The 22,371-nt window shown below is 43.0% G+C and overlaps 1 protein-coding gene across 4 annotated transcripts in view; it reads right to left on the reverse strand.

The window, feature by feature from the left end:
- The window catches only part of SPAG1 (sperm associated antigen 1), a 73,482-nt gene that overhangs the window by 34,735 nt on the left and 16,376 nt on the right, over positions 1 to 22,371 (reverse strand). For all 4 annotated transcript variants that reach the window (XM_006268797.4, XM_019495801.2, XM_019495800.2 and 1 more), the window contains 5 exons: positions 21,932 to 22,050; positions 14,331 to 14,436; positions 11,809 to 11,939; positions 9,741 to 9,847; positions 7,784 to 7,925 (listed from right to left, as the gene is read on the reverse strand). In XM_006268797.4, the coding sequence (XP_006268859.1) occupies positions 7,784 to 7,925; positions 9,741 to 9,847; positions 11,809 to 11,939; positions 14,331 to 14,436; positions 21,932 to 22,050 (605 nt within the window). The remainder of the gene's footprint in view (positions 1 to 7,783; positions 7,926 to 9,740; positions 9,848 to 11,808; positions 11,940 to 14,330; positions 14,437 to 21,931; positions 22,051 to 22,371) is intronic.

Raw genomic sequence — 22,371 nt, forward strand, 5'->3', positions numbered from 1 at the left:
GCAATTAACTGGTTAATCATACAATAACTTTAGACTGGCCACACCTGCAAAGGAAAACCAGCCACAAGTGGAAAGTAATCATCATCACATAAAAATGTCTGTGCCGCTATAAAAAAAGCCAACCAGCTATAAAGATTGTGCTTGAAAATGTGTAACAACTTTATAGCTGGTTTCTATCCAGTTTTAATTTGAATGTATAGCAGGGTCCCCAGAGATCCCTTCCAGCCCTACTTTTCTAAGGCCAGGGCCACTTGAAAGAACTGATAATAATCTCCGCTGATTACTATTTAATAATATTTAATGTTATTTTCTGTACCCTAAATTGTCAATAAATATTTATTTTCATGTTATCTAGTACAGCCTGGATTTGACTTGTTCCATTATAGAGAATTCACTAGATAAACTCCTAAAGAAATATTTTCTTTGACTGCTTAGGAGTAACCAAACAGAGGTCAAGTGACATTGTATGTGTGAAAGAGTCACAGGAAGAAAAAAAAAATGAAGTCTTTTCTCCTAAACAGTAACAAGAAAGAGCTGTTGTTATTTAACATTTATATGAATCTATAACTGAATACTTTTCTTAGCTTCAAGAAATTAATTCTACAGTTAGTTTTAGAGTTAGATTTCATTATTTTAATTTTAAATACTCTGAAATTATACAAGGCTATAATTAAAACTCAACAGAGACAAAAAGCCACAATTAGCTCAGGTCTCGCTGTGGTAGATGTTACACAAAATCAGCAACAAATAACAGTGCCTGCATCAAAGAGTTTACAGTCTAAAAGACAAGACAAAAAAAGATGGATAGGATGAACAAAGAAGGTAACTAATATAACACATACCAAAGGGGACAAATTAGGGCTACCTGTCCCGATAACAAGATAGCATCATTAAATCTCTTTATCTTTGTAAATGGAATGAATGGTCTATTACTGCAATGCTCAAGGTTTTGGCCCTGCTGGCCAGACAAACGGCATGGGGCCAGTCCATGGGCTGGATTGGGTCCCCATGCTGCACCCTTCTGGCAGGAATTAGGCTCCAGGGTCCCCATGCTGCCCCCAGCCCCCTGGGATCAGGCTCTGGGGCTGGCTGCACCATCCTCACGGATCCATGGGAACCCTGTGGACCAGATGACATGGTGCTGGAAAGGGAGAAAGGGTCGCCTACAGACCAGGGATTGAGCACCCCAGTCTATTAGATTAGTCTCCATTAGGAACAAAATCTTTCAGCACAGCAATATTGTGAGAAGGATCTCACAAGATTCAAATTTGGGGAAGAGGGGAATTTGGACATGGTATAAGGTCATAAAGATAGGGGATGAAGAGGCACTGTAACGTTTAACAGGAGGCTGACATCCTTCTCAATTAGCTCAAAGACCTAGCAATCTCAGAATAATAGAAAGCAATCCTGGAAGGAAATGGAATAATCATCTTCAGAGAGTCAGAAAAAGGTACCAAAGTAGAACTTACAAGTTTCCTCTGTAGTTTTGATTGCCTCTGCAGAATTGGGCTAATTGTGCAGTGACAGATAACTACTAACAACCTTCAAATTGCTAAGTTCACTAATGGAATGGTTATTTTCCTTCTTCAGAGGTAGAAAAATGAGACTCCTAATGCTAGCACAACAAACAGAACTGATTCTTTGAGCAGCAGTAAGTTCTGGTCTCTACCTGCAGTCTTTTTACCGAATAAAACAGGAATTTCAAAACACAAATCCAGGACCTTTCTCTCATTATTTCATGTGAAAAGCTTGAAGTATTCAGTCATATAGCACTGCCACTAATGCTAAAGAATTAACTGCAATGTCAAAGAAATTATTCACAACTCCAAAAGGGATTTTCCAGCTCAAAAGAGTAAGAAAATCTGAGGACAAGCAATAGAGTTTTATTTTGAGAACTTCACTTCCCAAAATATTTAGAAAAATCAATAAACTCTATACGTGGAGACAAATTCCATTAGTAATAGCAACCCATTCTTATTTTGGAAGTCCGCACCTAGCCAGTGGCAGGGAGCATACAACTCAGAGAAAAAAAATCACACTTTGCTAATGTCAGCTGATCGCAGGTTATGTGATTCATCAAGGCAACTGAGTAAGTTCTCTCAGCTATTCAGTTCACCTTATGGCTCCTGACAATGACAAGACAAAATATAAATTGACGAAAGGTGAAAATGCAAACCCCCATAAAGGGAATTCATATCTGGAAAAGGTCCAGTTTTAAGTTAAGAATGGTACTTATCATATTTGAGAGAGGAACTTGATACGCATTCTGTCACTTTCAGTAGTATCTTCTGTGTTAAGAAAACACTCGTGAAGCTGGCAACAAGAGAGCAAACTACCTGTAAAGCATTCTGAACAGCCAGTACTGCTGAATTTAAGACCATAGATGGAGCCAAGCTGGAAGCCAGACCAAAAAGGCTTTCCAGAAAGAAAATGGAAATACATCCACGAGCCCCAAAGCTAAAAGGTAGCCTGCTGTGATGCTCTATCCAGCCAACCAGGCTGTTGGCAGACTAGGGAATCTGGGGGTATGGCTGCAGAGGGTGTTGCTTGCCACAAAATTCAGGGTCCCAAGGCCATATGGGCCCTTGGTGGGAGGAAAGCAAGTGAATGAAGGCTGTGCTGACTTAGTGCCACTGCTCTGTGACCTGTGCTGGATGCACTTCACCACAGCTGCTGCCACACGGCCCTGCTATAGCTGTCTGATGCTAGATCCGGCCTATGAGGAGCTCCACAGTCTGGATCTGGCACAGAGCATGGCTTGAATGTGAAACTTCTGCCTTAGAGCCCAAAGAATAAACCAATCAAAAACTGAACATCTTCTTGTGGAACATCTATCCACAGGATACACTAAATAAAAGCCACACTGGTCTGTTAGAATTTCTTAAGTGTATATGAAGTATAGTTTTTAAGTAGAGGAGCACCTCTACATCGGTCCCATATTGGATAAGCACCAATATAAGGAAAATTGACTGCATCGGCAATCGGCTTTTTGGCTGATGTGGCCAATAATGCCACCAATAAATGCCCCACGCATGCATGCAGCTGCAATGCAGCATGCAGGCAGCCAAGAGAACAGTCCGCAAAGTGGAGAGCAACCAGGTCTGGCTGGTAAGTCTGTTGTAGGGGAGGGGTGTGTGGGGGGCAGATTGAGGCCCCAGAGGTGAGGGAGGAAGTGGGGTGGGGCAGGGGCTACACAGTCTAGGGGGGATGCGGAACGGAGCCACAGGTGGCTCATCTGGGGAGTACGGGGCAGGGGCAGCTCCTGCCACTATGCAAACCCCAGGAGGGCATGGGGGGCATGTGCTCCCAGATCTGCACGTGAGGCGAGGGTGTGCTGCAGCCATGGGTGGCGCTGGGCTCTTGGCAGCAGAGGGGCTGGGCTGGGCATCGCCCAGGACGGACGGTGGTGCTGGGATGGGGGCTATGGCGAATTTTGGGGAGGCTGCAGCCCCTCCCGCCCATAATCTCCTCCCAGTGCCGCCACTGCCCACCCTGAGTGCAGCCTGGCCCAACACTGGGAAGAGCTCGGCACTGCCTTGGCCCCAGCCCACAGCAACAATCCAACCTCACCCTATGCACAGATCTGGGGGCCTCCTATGCCCTCCCAGGATGTATGCAGCAGCAGGAGCTGCCTCCCCCTCTCTGCATCCCCCAGATGAGCCGCTCACAACTCCATCCTCTGCTTTGCTCCAGCTGTGCAGCACCTGCCCCAGCCCCACTCCCTCCCTCACTGTGGGGGCCTCAGTCTGCCCCCACACACCCCTTCCCTTCCCTTCCCCCAGACTTCCCAGGTGGACACCGCTCTCCACGCTGCCCAGCTGCATATCAGAATTGGATCGGTATTGGCCGATATGGCTCATTAAAAATCAGCCACCAGTATCGCCTTGGCCCAAAAATTCTCTATCGGTGTACCCCTATTTTTAAGCTAGACCTTATGTCACTTTTAGCAGATACAGTGCACCAAACAAGGTGATAAAAATCTGTTTTTATTTAGGTCAGCTTTTTTGGTTTAAATGTATATTTTAAAATATATGTTTAAAATTAAATCTGAAAATAGAATAACTACTATACAGACTGAAGCTTTCTTCAATCTATTAAAATAATTTAATAAATAATAACAGAAATGTTCTGGATAAATGAGTCTTTCACAATTTTAATAAGTTAAATGGTGGTGTTTTCTTAATGTATAAAACTGGGGGAAACATCTTTAATTTTTTAGAACAACTTGACCTTTATAAATACCTGACAATGTTATTTGCAATCTTTACATTAAGTAAACACCAGTAATATAGTTTGTCATATGCAGGCACTTTCAAGTTTCTCTTGTGCAGGTAAATTTTTGCCTTACTTTTTTTCAAGCATGTGCAGGAAGAATAGGTTCTTCATTTGGGACAGTTCATTCAAATTTGAATTGAGAGTTGAAAGAACATGCAAGTGTTTTTCTTCCAATCTAACAGTAAAAAGAATCAAGCAGGAAAGGGCAGTATCTACTAAAATGAGAAATACGTAAGTTATCCAATCAGAATTTCAGAAGTTTCTACACCTGAAGATGTACATAGGCAACGAGACAGATTTTCAAATGCGTATCAAAAGGTTGGCATCTAACTCCCGTTGATTGAAAAAAATGTTGTAAATATCTGATAAAAGATTGAACTCCATATAGCTATCTTAGACATCCATTTTTCTTCTGCTCATGCGAGGATATTTCATTTTAATTTGCCTCCCATAAAATAACAAAAGAACATATACAGCAGGTTTCCCATTATGAAACTCTTTAAAAAGGAAAGACTGGAAAGACTGCACTAAAACAAAATAATGTATTTGGGGCAGATATTTTATTCACAGAAACAAGGCAGACTACCTGGTTATTTAATTTTCCTTGGACTCATTAAACGCTTTATCGTACAAGAGACTGAGCTCTCCAACTCATCCAGCAGAACACTTAAGCATGTGCTTAATGTTAAGCATGAAAGTAGTTCTGTTGAAGTCAGCCAGACTGCTTATAATACTTAAGTGCTTTGCTGGGTTGGAGCCAGAATGCTCAGAACCTTGAAGGATTGGGCCCTGAAAACAGATACAACAGTAGACAGCAAAAACAGAACTAAATCACAAGAGCAAACAATAAGAGAAAGAGGAAGATAAAGCAGGTATGTTCTACTTATCCCATGATTTTGCCTGCACTACTACAGACTTTCAATGAGGATTATATCGGGTCTTCAAATATTTGGTTGTTATCAATAAAAAAGCACTCGGCTCTAGAATTGACTTCTACCATCAGTTCAATAAAGCCCAAGCTTGCAGCAAGGTGCAAGACCCATTTCTTTGCCCAGGATGTCACTCTAGACAGCAGGCACAGACTTACAATTTTAACAAAATATTAAAGACTATCTTTTCCTTTAGTTTCTTTTAAACAATGTGTTGTTATACAGTCCAAGACACATTGAAGTACTTTAGAAATGTAGAAAACATATTATGATATAAGGCTGTGAAAAACAATTCTGGTATTATAATTGGGTTGCCTTTGCCAATCACAAGAAAATCCAGTGTCCCTAGATCAATGGAATTCCAAGATACAGAATTATCTATATTTTCTCTATACAAAGACATATATTTGTAAGCAGATCCATGATTTAAAAAAGGCAGGTGAAGAACCATGACCTGAGCTGCAGGGGTGGCTGCACTCTCCCACTCCCAGCCTCCCCTCTCCTACCCCCTTCCAAGATAGGGTAGATCATGACACAGGAGCAGCAGGCAGGGACTTTTTAAAATCAGGTAAAAATTCCACTCCCACCCCCTAGTCTAAGCTCCCCTTCTCTTAGCCTCTGTGTTTACAACACCTCTTCACCTCTCCCTTTCCCTCTTTGCCCTCTCTACTTACATTTCTGGGTGCAGGAAGGGGAAATCCAGCCACTCCTGACCTGCTTCAGGCACAGCCATGGGAAGGGGCTGTACAGAGAGTGGGGCTTGGCCAAGTTCCTGCTCTCTGCACCTGTTTCCAGGTTAGCAGGAAATGCATGCTAACCTGGAGGACTAGAGGGGGAATCTGCCTGCCACCACTACTGTCCCTAGCTAATCCCACTGTCCCAGGCAGCCTGGCCAGAGTAGGGCAGGAATGGCTATGGAGGTCCCCACCAACTCCAAGTCAGCTAGAGGCAGTGGCAGCAGCAGCAGGTGGAAAAGGGAAGGGGAAAGACAGAATTAAGATATTCAAAACAGTGAGCCACTGAGCATAACGAGGATGAAGGGGCCTACTGAGACCAAGGGATGTGGGATTCTCATCTGATTTGGGGACTTAGAAAAAGTCCCTGCCTGCTGCTCCCATTGTGTGATCCAAAAGGGAGTTGCAACTGCACCACTTAAACCCTTCCGGATCTGCCTCTGCATATACTGTGTAAAATAATTTTATATAAAAAGCCAACCTTGCACTTGGACTAGCGTGAAATTTAGCATTTGGTTTTCAAAAAGTTCTAAGTTTTAGCATTTGTTTTCTTCTTCCATTTGACAAAACTAAGATATTTCAAATATTTCATACAAAAAAATTAAACACTCACACCAAAACTGCCGACATCCTACTAGTTAGGTCATTTACATGGAATGGAGAAACTCAGGTTCAAGACCCTGCTCCAAACCAACTTACTGGCTCCTCTTAGATAGTTTCTTGATGTATCAACACTTTTCAACAAGAAAAAATGTGCCATCAAAAAATTTCCCATCAATTGTAATTTGCAATTTTTTTGTTCCTTTAAAATGCAGAAGGAATGACAGAAATGTGTTTTTTTGGGGGTAGGAGGGACCTTTTAAAAAAAATTTTTTTACATATTACTATTTTACATACTGTTTTGAATATCATATATGCCCTATTTTCCTGGTTTTATCACATGACTTTTTTGTGTGTCTCATTATTAACTCCTCACCTTAATTCAAGGGTCAGCATCACTACACTTTTAAAAAAAAATTCAAATTATCATTAGACACTGGTGTTAAATGAGAACTAGAAACAAATGTCTTTCCAGGAACCCTTTTTCTTCTCTGAGTGCTTCAAATTTCAGTCTGTTGTGATTTCATAATCTTACTAGGTCTTTAAATCACCAAAGACTACCAGTCACTAATGGAGAAAAGATCTGTATTTCTAGTATTGAAAGCAAGCAAAAGAGAACCTATTTCCCCAAAATCTGTTCAGGTCTTTTACATGCATAATAAAAAAGCAAAAAACAGAATGGAACACATCAAAACAAGCCCATTGTGGGTTGTTTTTGTTGGCTCTGGCAAGTTACTTCTAATCTCAAATTGTAATTTTTCGTAACAGTAGCCTTCCAGTACACTCTCATGTTGTCTTTTCTTGCCCACTGTCCCAGACACTTGATACAAGCCCATATTAATTGGTACAGTACAGTTAGTATTCTGGATTTAGCTGTTTGTATTCAATATATTTTAGATCACTTGCTAATGCACTGACTGAGGGACCTTTGAACAGTCACTACTTAACTATCTAGCTTATGTGCTAACTGATGGAGGGTGAATAACACAGGAAAGCTCTTCCAATACCAAGAGGAGTATCGCTTCGGCACAATTTTCCAAAGGACTCTTCGACTAGACTCTAAAGGACTCCAATTTCTCCCTGACAGATGTGACTCAGCTTCATATTTATAAGCAGTGGACTCAGTTCCACAGTTCTTAGGCAAAATTTTTAGGAAGCAAAAATGATTTTTCCTAAATAAAGACTGCAGAATTAAGGCCTCACATCTTTCACAAATAACAATTACACAGACAAACATTACATTACTTTTATCTCCACTGCCTCTTTCACGTTCTTCTTCCCCATCTGAGTTCTCTATATCCTGAATAAATATTCTTTGTCGTTTAGTGTGAGTCTCGGATACAGGCTTTATATCTTTAAGTTTCTGTTCCATTTCCAACAGATTTTTCTGCAGAAAAACAATAATAGCAACATTAGAAGTGTTCTTCTGAAGATAGCATTTGGATAGTACCTTCTATTCTCAAGTAAATATTGTTATGTTATAAACAAGAAATTAGACAGAGAAAGGTTAAGTATTTCTTCAAGATATTAGTGCAAGTATCCGAACTTGGATTAGAAATAGGGTTTTTGGTTCCTAGTCCTGTCTTAAATTCACTAGAAGCCAAAGCGTATAGAATATAAATACCATATATGTGCCATTTGTAAATGAGTTATTTGGGATACTGATTGTATGTTTCTGTGTGTGCAGACAATACAGTTGTGACAATAAGAATTAACTAGAATGGCCTGTTTAAGAGAGAGTAACAGATTCAAGGTTTACAGACACTAAACTATTTTCTGGAACTTTGGGAGAGAACTCAAAATAATTTAACCAAAATCCACACTAGAAAAAGCCCATTGTTTGATAAGAATATTTTTTTCTTTTCACATATTTTAACTGTCACAGCTAGGGAAACATAAATATAAGAAAAATAATTTCTTGCAGACTGGTAAAGTGATGTGAAAACTGATACAAGTTCTGTAAAAAAGAGCAAGATACTTCAAAAGCTACAATTCCTTTCATTCATGTCAGAAGGTATGCCTGGATCTGCAAGAATGTGCTGCTTTTGGTCTTACTGCTCTAATCAGAAAGGTGTGCATTCATGTTAAAGGGCAACAAAAGTTGTAGGACTGTAATAATTTTTGCCTGAAAAAAAACAACCCCACTGGGCAGAATTCTATTTCACCTAGTGACCAAAGTGCAGCTTGGAACAACCTCCAAGTTATCCAACTAAAGTGTAGGTGTGACTCTTTAACATCCTCTTGGCAGAGCCTCCTTTATAGCCAATGTGACATGGATGCACAAATCATTTATTGATTTTTTTAAATATATAGTTTATGTTGGTAGGTTTACAAATGTTTTAACTGGGATCTTTTAAGTTTTATACCTGTGCATTTGCCATTATCAACAGGCAGTAGTTGAGCCCTCAAAGTAAAGTAAATTAGCTTGTTCAGAAAAGTGAGGCCACTCAGACTGGGAGTTGAAACCACAAACCCTAGTTATACATTGAAGTTCTATATATAATGCATGGGAAGAGTTAGGTGCCAAGGAATGGGGTTCATAACAACCAGCACAGGGTAGGGATGCCTAAGCCAGGGGTTTTCAACCTTTTTTAAATGGCCACAAACTCCTGGAAGACCGTTTCAGGCTCAACATTAGGAAAAATTTCTTCACAGTTAGGATGTCCAGACTGTGGAATAAGCTCCCTCCAGCAGTGGTACAATCGCCTACCCTGGAAATCTTCAAGAGGAGACTGGGCGGTCACCTGGCTGGGGTCACCTGACCCCAGTTGTTTTTCCTGCCTAGTGGAAGGGGCTGGACCTGATGATCTTCCAAGTTTCCTTCCAGCCCCTTACAATCTATGAATGTATGAATCTATGAAGTGTACCCTCAGCAGCCAGATGCAGAGCTAGGGGGAAGGGAGAGGGGGGCACGGCCAGATGCACAGTGGCGGCAGTGCAGCGTGGTGAGTGGCAGTGGTGGCCACTGCATATGAGCTTCCTCCCTGATCTGGCCAGGCAGGTGGTGCCTGTGTAGCCCGCAGAGGGGCGCCACTACCCCGCTGCCCTGACCCTGGAAGGTGGTGGCACAGGGTTGTGGGTGGTGGCACTCCATCCTGGCCCACCCACACATACTTCCTCAGGCCTTCCCAAGTACCCTTGGGGGTATGTGTACCCCCAGTTGACAACGCTTGTTCTAGAAATACCAAGTGATATTCTTTACCTTGGCTACTGCATTTTCTGGTTCAACGTATAATACTTCAGTCAAATCCTCTATAGCTGCCTGGTAATTCTGTAGATGTTTGTTTGCAGTGGCATGGCGCATAAGAGCTACAAATTAACAAAGAACATATTTATATTGCATTGTTCTAAATTGTGTGTCAAACAACAATTTATATTTACCATATTTACTCATATGTGAGACGAGGTCCTCCCTCAATCAACATGAGGGGAAAAGCCCCTCTTATTTATTTGTATGCAAAGAAACCACATTAAATACATTGACTATCTTTGAACTACTGCTAAAAGCATCATGTGCTCAGTAACAGAAGCTAACTTTGAAGTTGATCAAAAGCAGCCAAAACTGAGCATAATTATAAAGTACATGGCTCTCCACAAACATAGGTTAGCACAACCCATCTGAATAAAATATGTGGCAGAGCCCATTGAGTGCAGTCCCCCTCAGCACTGACTCTTGTTCAAGTCATGGTGAGCCACTATATTGCACATGTTTCAACTTCTTCACTCCCACAGTTGATCTACACCTTTCTTTCCCATTTCCAATTATTCCGGTTTCTTCACCAGCCTTAAATGTCTGGCAAACATCACCAAATGGGGTCCCAAGCAATTTACCCCAAATCCCTCCATTTCCCCCCACCCAGCCTGTCTCATATAATTAGTGTGGCTCTGCCCTCCATGAGGTTGCCCTATGCCTCATCTGCATATACATTTTTGAAGGATTCCAGGATTCATGACAAGAACACCTGGGTTCCAATCATGACAGGTAGGCTGATCAGTACATGGATCCTTTGTGGGGATGGTATTTGGAGTACAGACACATGCTGAGCTGTGGGGTCACCATGGCTTGAAATGCTGTCGGACTTTTTTGGGACCCAGCCCAATAAGATATATGGTAAATCATGACCCTTTTTGGTTTGGATTAATATAATGCATAATCTGTATTATATATAAGGAAGTATTAACATGCCGCTTAAAAGTATGTTTAAAGAGTACCTGTGGTAAAACTTGCAGCTTTTTCAAAAAGTTAAAATGCACTATTTCTGGGTGAACTAAGGCTATAGGTGCTATATGCAAATTGCTACAGCTATGTTTATTTCAAGGTCAATTTTTTCAGATTTATTCCTCACTTCCATGTGCTCAGGGAGAGCAGAGTCTGACAGTAAGGACGTAGGAAAGGGCTGCAGAGGGAAGAAGTTGGGGGGAGGGGGCCAGGCAAAGGAGCTACCTGACCCCCCCAGATTTATTTTCCTTACTGTAGCAGTGGGAGGTTGAAAAAAATCAAGACAAACCTCCAATAATTAGATTCTATACCTGGAAAATTGTATCAAATTTATCAATTTTCCATATACAGAATCTACTGGGGGGGGTCTAATAATCAGGGTTGGCTTATATTTGAGTAAATATGGTAACATAATTTACAATGTAAATATAAAATAATTCTGTATTAAATAAAAGCATACATCTACTTTACAATAACCCTGCGTCAATCGTTAACCGATTTTCTACTTTTTTCTGATAACATAATTTGACATGACATTCTATTGTTATATGGTAATACATGAAATATTACAATTTTAATATTTTCCCAACATTTACTCTTTTGTACTAGACTCTTGTAGTCCAAGTTTAGTTAACTGGGTTTCAAATACTTAGCTTAGTAAGAAAGCACAATACCAACATCTTTCACTGCAGTTTAATTTAGCTGGTAGAACTGCTAAAAGAAATGCCTCTCTATGAGTATTAAGAAACCCTGCACTACGAGGCTGTTAAAAATCATTCTGAATGAATGATCTGGCTGCATGCTTCCACCTTCTTGTAGCCTCACCCAGTTTCAGAAAAATCAACCAGCACAGGAGCAAAACCTGAACAAATCTCAAAACTACCATTAAGAAATTAAGTGCAGGGGGAGTTAGTCTTCCACAGTTGGGATCTGACCTAGTGATCATGGAAGTCAATAGAAAGATCTCCCTTTGGCTTCAATGGATGCTGAACTAGCATTCTCTTTTGTTAAAAACAAAACTATCCTTAGAAAAGTTTACATTTAATTTTACCTTTTAGGTTGCCAGGCTCCATATCTAATACTTTCTCACAATCCTGCAAAGCACTGTGCCAGTCCTTAAGTTTGATTTCTGCTTGAGCTTTGTTGTTATATGCAGCTGCAGTTGGCAATACTGATATACTCCTACAAAAGAAAAGATATTGGACATAGTGAGCTGTCTGCTAGCAAGAAAACAAGAGTACGTCAGAATTCAGTGAACTCAGTTTTGAATTGTAAATATTTTCAGTTTTATATAAACATTTATTGTATACAATTTAAATTCAGTAAGCTGGTATTGTTACAATTAGAAATCTGTAAAAAAGGAAGTGAAAAGAGATTTTAAAATCATGCCAACATAGGGGCACAGTTTTACAACAAGCTTTGTGCAAAAAAGTTTTGAAGCTCTTAGTCGCTCATTAAACCTTCCTTATGAACTAAAACACTTAAGTAAAAACTACTGTCTACTTTCAATTTGGACTAGGAAGATAAGACAGACAGTACATAGGAAAAAAAAATTCAAGTTTAATATAAAATAATCTGGTTACAGTGTACTTATTCCATATAGCTATACACTAAATATGATTGTAACCCCTTTAAAATGCTGTAAGCACATTTTATCTTGTATCTTATTTAAATCTTATAACTTTTTAAACTTAAGAAAATAGGAATTACCATACAGAACTAAACTAGAACCCAGCTAGCACTAGCAGGTTATATGATCTCTGACAGTGCCCAATACCAAATGTTTTAGGAGAAGGTGCAAATAAGGAATAACTTGTCTACAGGAAGTTTCTTCCTACAGAAAAGCTTACAAGCCTGGACAGACAAAGTATTTTAACTGGCATTACACCACTGTAATTTAATTGGCATTACACCGTTGTAAAAAAAAACAAAAACAAAATTGGGAAGATGGCAAAACCCCTAAAACCCTACTCTACTTTCTCCCCCACAAAGAGTTACCAGTAGAAAATCTGTCCCAAAATACATTAAACCAGTTGCATTGTCTAGCCACATCCATCCTGGTATAGTGATTTGCTAAGCTATTTAATTTCTTATTACTTATTGATTTAGGCAGAGTGGGTATCTTTACACGTGCTCCAGGGCCGTGGGAGGGAGGGAAACAGAATCACAATGTAGCTTCTGGGCAAACCAAGAAATACCTGATATGATTTTTGCTGTTTAGCAAAGTCAGAAGAAATGTCAAAAACAAAATCTCAACCTCTACATACCCTTCAAAGATTTGGCAGAAACCTTAGGTATAGTGAGCTGCAATTCTAGTTTGGATCTTATGGAAAGACTTGGCTGGCCAAGAAAGTTTCTTCTGATCTTGAGACGGCTCCACGGTAATACATGTGGTAAAGATCAACAATATCTATCTGACCCCTTCCCCTTGATGAACAGTATCACACAAGTATGCATCTCTGAGCCAATCCTGTTCACACTGTTCTATGTAGCAATGCTAGAAAAGATAACTCTTATATTCAGGTAGGCACTAAGATTCACTTACTAGAGAGCTGCTTAAACTCCCAACTGTACGCTGGCTCCAAGGTTACCAGACCACACAGGATCTCTGGCAACTGTACTGGTGGCCACTCTGTGGAAGAATTTCCACTCTTGGTAAAGTATTTTGCAGTATCTGCAATCAGCTTTGGACTAACTTTCAGTTTAAGGAAGACTGATATTATGCATCAGCCATCCCATAGAAGAGAACATAACATCCCTTTTACCTCCAATGGAAGAACTAAACTTCCAGTTCATTCATGAGTTCATTTATTTTGGAACTGTTTTGACCAATCATGCCAGCATTGATGGGTAGGTAGTCTCTCACATTAAAAAAGCTAGCATGGTCTCTGGCCCGCTTACAAAGCAAGTGTGAATCTACTGTGGAATCAAGCCTTCTTCCAAATTCAAGTTATACAAAGCTGTCATGCTTACCACCCCACACTGTGAAAGATGTGGACATTGTACAAAAGATGCATTGATCAATCAATTGGAGAAGTTCCAACAGACGCTCTTTCACATCTTTATTCTTAATAAACTGGTGATATAAACTGACCAAGAACAAAAGTCCTGCAGCATGCTGGTTGGATGGTCACAGAGAAGTTAACAACAACAACTGGGACAGACAATGCATGAATTCACAAGCAGCCACTTCATGGTGAACTGAACTGTAGGAAGCAGCAGCACAGTGGTCCAAGAAAGTACTTCATGGGCATACTAAAGGCTTGCTTAATTGATCATAAACTACCAGGTAACTCTTTTAACCTGTTAGTTGTAAACAGGCAGCAGTGTAGCATCAAGGTAAGAGAAGGTATAAATCTTTCTGAACAGCAGCAGAAGACCAGCTGATGTGAGAAGCACTACAAATTTCATGACAAAAACACACATATTATGCATAGACCTGGACAGTCATCTGTATACTCACCATGCTTGACTCAGCCACCAACAGACACCACAGCATTACTATCCTCAGCTAAGAGGGACTCACTGTAGAACTGTGAATTTTAACAATATTTAACAACATCTTTAACTCACCGAGCATAATATGTCACTGCTTCTTTGTAGTCCCCAGTGGCAAAAGCTTCATTACCTTTTTCTTTTTCACGATTCGCAATAAAGAATTTCTCTCTCTCAGACATACCTAGAAAACAGCATTTATATATGATAACACCTAATATTTAAAGATGCAAAATAAGAAATTTAACATAAAAACTATCATTATAATTTGTACATTTCTTTTAAAATGGACATGGAATATGGTACTTTTCAAGATTCTTCTGTATGTAAAATGTGCACTAAAAATATTAGGATAAGCAGGATGTCCAGCTCCAGAGATTTGGTCTGCTTTAGAAATGTAATACTTGAAATATATGCAACACTTTACAGCATTTGGAATAGGTATTAAGGTTCTCTCCCCAACAAATATGCCACATATACCTCTTTGTTTACATCAATGTTGAGATATATGGCCGCTCAATACAGTGTAATGTCAATAATACATTACAGTACAACTAACGCCAACAAGTGCATCACCCTAGACTTTGCTTTCAATTTTATATCTGTCTTTTAAAAGTGCAGACAGAGTTGATAACACTGTATTGTTTGAACATCACGCTTCTTGATTTCACTTATCCATTTAATTTATAATTCATAATATTTCCTTCAAACAAAATTATATATGCCTTCCCTTCCTTCCCCATGGCATCCATTGCTTTCTTCGCTGCAAACACCTATGGGAAAAGCAAACCAAACAGCAGCATGGTATATGTTCAAGTGGAGACATGGTTTTATCACATGGTTCCCTGTACCCAAGACCTATGCTGTGCTGGTTAGAAAATTACAGGAGAAATAAGACAGTTTTACATGACACAGATGGCTGTGTTTCTTTTAGACATTTAATTTAATCTGTTGCCATTGTGTTCGAAGTTGAAATTAATTTTACTGTTCATAATACTATACCCAGTATTACAATGGTGTAAAATCACATTTGTTAAACCAGAATGAATGCACACCGGAAATCTATCAAAGACAGAAATACCCAATTACCGGTGGGGGCACATTTCTCACAGGAGGGCCACTCTCTCTCCAATCTCTCAGTCCTGATCCTCAAGGGAAACTTACACAACACTTCCCAGAGACGAGCCTATGAGCTCCATTTCATCAACCTGCTGGATACTAGAGATCATGGACTAAATAAAGACATTGGATTTTTGACACATTATAATCTGCCTGGCAACTGACTCCCCAGCCCAGCCTCTGGCTTCTTTACTTTTCATTCCATCCAGGAAGAGCACACCCCAACTGCTGAAACTTCCTTAGCCTGATGAAGGGTTTTTGAACCCGAAAGCTTGCTTAATAACAATTCTCCAACTATTCGGGTTGGTCTAATAAAAAATATCAAATTCACACAAGGAACCTTGTCTGTCTATTTGTTAAACTGAAATTTATTATACTGAAGCACAACACCACAGTTTTATACAGGAAATGGGATGACTTTTTGTGCCTTTTCATTATACAGTAAAATCTCTGTTATCTGGTACTTCAACATCTGGAATACCTTATTAATCGGAATTTCAGCACTGCACCACACATGGCGCCACACCACACCGCTTTGCCTCCCGCTGCACTACTGAAAGCGGTGGGACGCACACAGCGCCGCGCCGTGCCATTTTGCCTTCTGCTGCATGAGGGGCAGGAAAGAAGCTTGCACGCAGCGGCTGCCACCACTCTGCACACAGCCGCCTCACCCCGCCCCCACTCCACATCCAGCTGGAAACCCTGTGCCTTAGGTAACCAGCATTTTTAGCTTACTGGCACCCCCCATTCCCCACTCGTGCCAGATAACAGGGATTTTACTGTACTACAATTTTCATTCCCGTGACATTTATTATATTGATATTTCACTGGACAGGTTTCCCTCGATTTATGCGGGTTTGATTTATGTGAATTTGCTCTTATGCGATGACACTTTTTATACCTGAAATTCATTAAACGTGGGGTAAATTCACTGTTATGCGATTGGCATAGGCGCACTCTCCCCTCCCCCAAGCAGGTAAATCTGTGAGTTTGTAAGGTGAAGGGTTGTAACCTGAGGGGAGGGGTAAGGGCAGGGGAAAGGGCCATGGGGCTGGGACTCCACTCTCCACAGCCCCTGCTGCAGCTGCTCTGGGAGCAGCCGATTCCAGCCATTTGCAGCCGCTGGGCTGTGCCGTGCCCTAAACCCTCTGCAGCTCCACTTCCCTTGAGGGACCGGGCCCCAAGCCTCCTGGCATGGCGTAGTCCAGTGGCTACAAGCAGGCGGTGTCTGCCACTCCCAGGGCTGCAGCAGGGGCAGGCAGCTGCCTGCAGCAAGACAAGAGCAGACTGGAGCCAGCGGCAGCACCAGGCTCTTCCCAGCGCTCCGGGTAGGCTGCGGTGATGGGAGGGGGGCTGCTGCCACCTCAAAATTCACCGTAGCTCCCCACAAACTGCCCTCCCATCACTGTTGCTGAGCGCTGGGAAGAACCTGGTGCCACCACCAGCCCCAGCCTGCTCTCGTCCTACTGCAGGCTGCTGCCCACCCCTGCTGCAGCCCTGGGAGTGGCAGACACTACCTGCTTGCAGCCGCTGGGCTGCACCATGCCGGGAGGTTTGGGGCATGGTGCAACCCAGTGGCTGCAGGCAGCTGGCATCAGCCGCTCGCCGGGCTGCTACAGCAGGGGCTGTGGTGAGTGGGGAGAAGCAGAGCAGTGGTGCAAGTGGGGAGAAGTGGGCTGAGTGGAGCTACCGCCCACCCCAAGTACCGCAAAGCACCCTGTGATGCCCATGCTGCAACCCTGGGAGCGGCAGACGCCACCTGCTTGTAGCAACTGGGCTACGTCCTGCCCCTTCCCTAGTCCCAGCCTTAATCCCTCCCTCACCACTGTGGGAACACATCCCTATCTGTTTCGTTATAAATTGGGTTCACTTTATGCGAATTCAATTTATGCACCGTTCCCTGGGAAAGCATTTACCACATAAATCAAGGGAAAACCATAGTAAGCTTTCTCTGTGTATATGAATGGCATCTATATACATAAGGGCTTAGTCTGTCTGTCTGTTTGTAATATTCTTGGGGGTGTGGCTCCCAGAGAGGCATGGCTCCAGCCATTGCTGCATGCGGGGTGAATTGCCCATCAAGAATGACAGTGGGGACGGAGTACTGCCATGACAGCAGGTACAGAGAAAGTGGGGGGGAGGAGGGGGGTACATGGGGCTGGATGCAGAGCGGCGGGGGGGAGCATGATGGCAGGAACAGAGGGGATGGAGCTGGGGGGGCGAGGCCAGCAACACTGGCCTCGCCCCTCCCCCAGCCCTGCTCCGTGGAGGCAGTGGCAGTGCAGGGTGCTGGCAGCATGGTGCTGGCTTTGCCCCCTAACTCCCATCCCCACCATCCCTGCTCTGTCCCCACCATCATTCTCGACAGGCAATTCGCTAGTACATCATATAGGCTGTGGCAATGCACTTTTGGTAACTGCAACTTTAAGGACTGAAGCAGGCAGCCGACAGGTACCTGATTAAGGCAGCCATTTTCAAACAAAAGTCAGCCAAGCAGAGACAGCTGTTAACTGCTTGCAGCCAAGGGAGCAGTACCATCTGGCTCCTTTGCAGTGTGGAACACCCTGGAGGTAAGGGCAGGAGCTAGGGGCAGGCTTGGAGGCTCCTGGTCCTGGGCATGACCTAAAACTGCACCCTGCTGGGGAAGGAAGGCCTGGCGGGACTGCTGGTGGTGTAGCAACCCCACTCAAATACCAGGACTGCTCACCTCCCTGGTGAAAGGCGGGTCAGGGAGCCTTAATAACCCCAGCCCCCACAACACTGTGGGTAAGGGGGCCAGGCACACCTACAGCCACCTGAGCCCCAGGGGATGCAAGACCCCAGGAAAGGAGTAGGGCCAGGCATGGCTGTGCCAACCTGAACCCGCAGGGATGAAAGACCTTGGAGGCCCCAGGGAGGGGACAGTAGGGAAGGCCCTGACAGGGGCTGAGTAGGGATGAGGGTCAGCCTGAAGAGCAGCCCAAAGGGGTGTGCTGAGTAGGGCTGTGGGATGGCCAGAAGGGCAGCACATGGGCCAACCCCCATGAGATAAAGTTGTAGGGTGTGAGAAGCCCAGTGAGGTGCTAGGGCAGAGTTCGTCCTCCGTTTGGTGAATCAGCTGGCCATTACCCAGGTGAGGGTTGCAGGAGAGGCCCAAAAGACTACATGTTGCCACTTGAGACATGACTCTGATAAGCCTGATGGCCTACAGGGCTGCTCAAGGGAGCAGGGCAGAGTTAAGGGGGCACAGTATAGTGCGGCGGTCAAGACACCCTGTGAGAGAGGGTTGAGTGCAAAAGGCCCCAGTGAGAGGTGGACAATATGAGTGCGTGAGTAAATGAGACCTGACGTAGGACTAAGTTGGCCCAGCTTTAGGCCAGAAGCATAGTGACATACTGGATGCCATCTGCAAGGCATAGGCCATGGTGTAGGGATGGTATGGAGCTGTGGGTAGCACCCCCTGGCATCGGGGCATGTAATGGGCAGCCTCCTGACATTTACCACCAGTTTATTGTTACAGAAAAGTCATGTCAGGTGAGACTTGGCAGACTGCCCCATAGACAGTTGGGTGGGCTGACTTGAGACTTGGCCCTGAGCTTACCCCGTCACATAGGCCAATACTGTCTGTAACTTTCTTCCATTGTTAAACATATAGTAAATACTATTTGTAAAGTGTATTAAAATATTAAACTGATTTTATATCCATTTTTGTTACTGTAACAGGGGGCCTACTCAGGGCTGCTTTCCCTGCAGCCTGCCCACCTGTTTCTGGGCTAACCACCCACGTTCTCGCCTGCCATGCTTTGTTGTTAATTATTTAATAGATGTTAATCAAGCGGGAGGCTGCCCATTACCTGCCCTGATGCCAGGGGGCGCTATCTACGGCTCCATTCCTCCCCTACACTGCAGCCCAAGCCTCGCAGATGGCATCTATAGTTCTCACAATCACCAGCCCCAACACTGGGCCCCAGAATCCTACTAACTGAACCCTGCCTGTATTCCTCTCTTCAAGCAGCCTATTCCGCCTTCATCCTTGGCAAACATGGCTCCCTGAGCTGCTTCCCCCTCACGGGTGTGGTCCCCCCAGGACCTTGGGCTACTAGCCCTGGCCCACCTCCAGGCCCATTGGAACCCCAGGCCCTCAGCTCTTGGGTGTTCCTTGTGGTGTGCCCCTTGGCCCTTTGACCCTTCCGGTCCTGGCCCCAGCATTGACCAGTCAGGGGAAATGTCAGACAGGTTCGTGAGTCCACGGGCTCACACTCTTCCTCTGGGGTCCACCTTCCAGACCCTCCAAACAAAGGGGTAACCCACCCAGTTGTGGGAGCTGGGGTTAAGGCGCCTCAACCTGCCTTTCACCAGGGTGGTAACTGGCTTGGTATTTCTTGGGGGCTCCTGAACCACTGAGAGCCCCACCAGGCCACCCACTCCTGGCAGGGTGCAGTTTTAGGTCATAGTCAGGACCAGGAGCCTCCTGACCATCCCCTACAGCTCCTCCCTTACCTCCAGATGATATCAGCAGCCCTCCAGCCAGGCGATGTTGTTGCCTGGCCTCCCAGCAGCAGAACTGCCCTGTTTATATGGGCATCCCCAGATCCAAAATGGCTGCCACAATCAGGCACCTGGCGGCTGCCGGCTCCAGGCCCTTAAAGTGGCAGGCACAAACAGTGCCCTGCCACAGTTACAAATGTTCTTTTCTACAAAAATCACTATGCTGTCACCTTGACAAGTTCACTATGCAGAAGAATGATTTCAGCAGAATAACTGATTTTTCTGCAGTGATAATGGAACTTAATGTCTGGGATAAGTAATTTGCACTGTTGAATAAATGCTGTTTCAGTTTTTCTGGAAAAACGGTTATCATCCCCTGACTATCTGATAAAATAGGTTATTGTATTGAAAGGAGAGAGGATGCTAGGTCACCAGAAGACAACTAAGGAAGAGAACAAAGTTTTCAGCAGATCTATATTCAGATAAAGTTTTAATTCTGCAGTATCTTGAAACTATTAATATACCCAAAGCTGGACCAGCTCAGTAAGAAAACACTAACATACTTTTTTTCAAATAATTGAAATACAACAATTTTACCTCAAACACATCGCTAGCAGCCCAGCACTCAAAAATAATGGTACAATCCAAATCTAGCATTAATATTATAGAAAAAATGGCATTAGACAGTAGTTTTTATAACCAAGAATTTTAAAATGACCATATTTACCCGAATACAAGACAAGGTTTTCTTCCTCATTTAAATAGGGGGGAAAGCCCCTCGTCTTGGATTCGATTACAAGGCGGCAGGGCAGCAGGCAACTGCTGCAGCTCCAGGTCCAGCTGCAACTCAGGGTCAAGATCAGGGTCAGGATCAGGGCCACAGCTGCTGCCTGCCTCCCTACCACCTCTGTTCCAGACCCCGGCCAGTTACCTTCACTCCACCTCCACTGCAACTTAGGGCATACTCCAGCCCCAGCCTGGCTCATTAACAGCTGATGGTAGCAGCAGCAACTCTGTCCAGGCCCTGGAGCCTGAGCAAAGGCTGCAGTGGGAGGTCTGGGGTCAGGAGAGACAGTGGGGGAAAAAGGACTGTGGGTGGGGAGGCAGAGGTGGCAGAATGGCAGATGCTGCAGGGAGGGGCAAGTAGCCATGGGGGTCAGGCAAGCATCAGCAGAAGGGGGTACAGAAAAGGAGGAGGCCAAATATCAAGCTGCTTGACCCCTCCCCAACTATCTCTCCCACCACCTTCCCTCCTGCCACTCCTTTCCCCACAGCATCAGTGGCAGAGGGAGACAAATTTAAGATGACCCTGCAATAATTAGATTCTATGTATGGAAAATTATAGCATTTATAATTTTTCCATGTATTTAATCTAATTATTGGGGGGTTATCTTAAATTCAGAGAGTTATCTTGGATTTGGGTAAATGAGATATTTTTTTCTTACACAAGACTATCCTAATTAGGTTCTGACACATTTAAAAGCCTTTATTTACTATGGGGCAGGGGGGAATGGGAATCAAATCTTGATGTAATGTGAAAAACAAGTTTTTTTGGTAACAGATCTTTTATTGGATCAACTGCATAGTTGGGACAGACTTAAGGCAAACTTTCAAATGCAATTAATTTGACCTGGGGAAGAATACACTGCATTTGAAAGCTTGTCTAAGTCTATCTCAACTACACAGTTGGTCCAATAAAAGACACTACCCAAAAGTTTTTGCCTCTCCTATATTTCCTGGACCATTGCAATTACATCACTCCAACAGTACCCATCTTGAAGTTATACTTTTACCCAGTGGCCCCATTCCAAAAACAATTTTCTATATTGACTTTAAAAGAGATTTTCTTCCCAACAATAAATATTATCAGAAGCCATACCAGAATGTCTGCAAATATGGCCCTTTTCCAAACTAGCCTAACACAAACAGGATGCCACTTCTGTTTCCTGTGAGAGGTGAAGTAAGAAATAATACATAGCAAAAGCATTTTTTTCTCTGTAATATGTTTCTTCAGTTTGCATGAACACTGCACTGTTTAAAATTAGTTGAATATATAATCGAAAGAAAAAAACAATTTTTAAGTCAGCATTTACCTGTTAGATCTATTGTCGTCTCAATTTGGGGCACACTTGAACTGGTAAGAAGTCTTGATTTTGAATTATTTTCTTCATCGCATTCATCAATTTTAGAACATTCTTTTTCCACATCAAATCTTAAATTAAAACCATTCAAATATATAATAATGTAGCATAACACGACTGCGCCATCAGAAAAAGGATACACTATGTTTCTTATGTAAAAGAAAACAAATCAGCTATAAAGAGTGATTTGGTCTGTTTGAACCATCCAAAATAAACAGACCTATATTATACTGTAGGTAGGATAATATAGTATATTGTATCTCCATTTCCTTTCTGTATGCCATCTTCCATTCCATCCACTATAAATACTCCCAAAGACTTGTATGTTAAATTATGGTAGTACAAACATTAGGGAACATTTAAGTAACTGTTTCTCAAGTCACTCCTGGACT

This window comes from Alligator mississippiensis, chromosome 3 (assembly GCF_030867095.1).
Source record: "Alligator mississippiensis isolate rAllMis1 chromosome 3, rAllMis1, whole genome shotgun sequence".
Lineage (NCBI taxonomy): Eukaryota > Metazoa > Chordata > Crocodylia > Alligatoridae > Alligator > Alligator mississippiensis.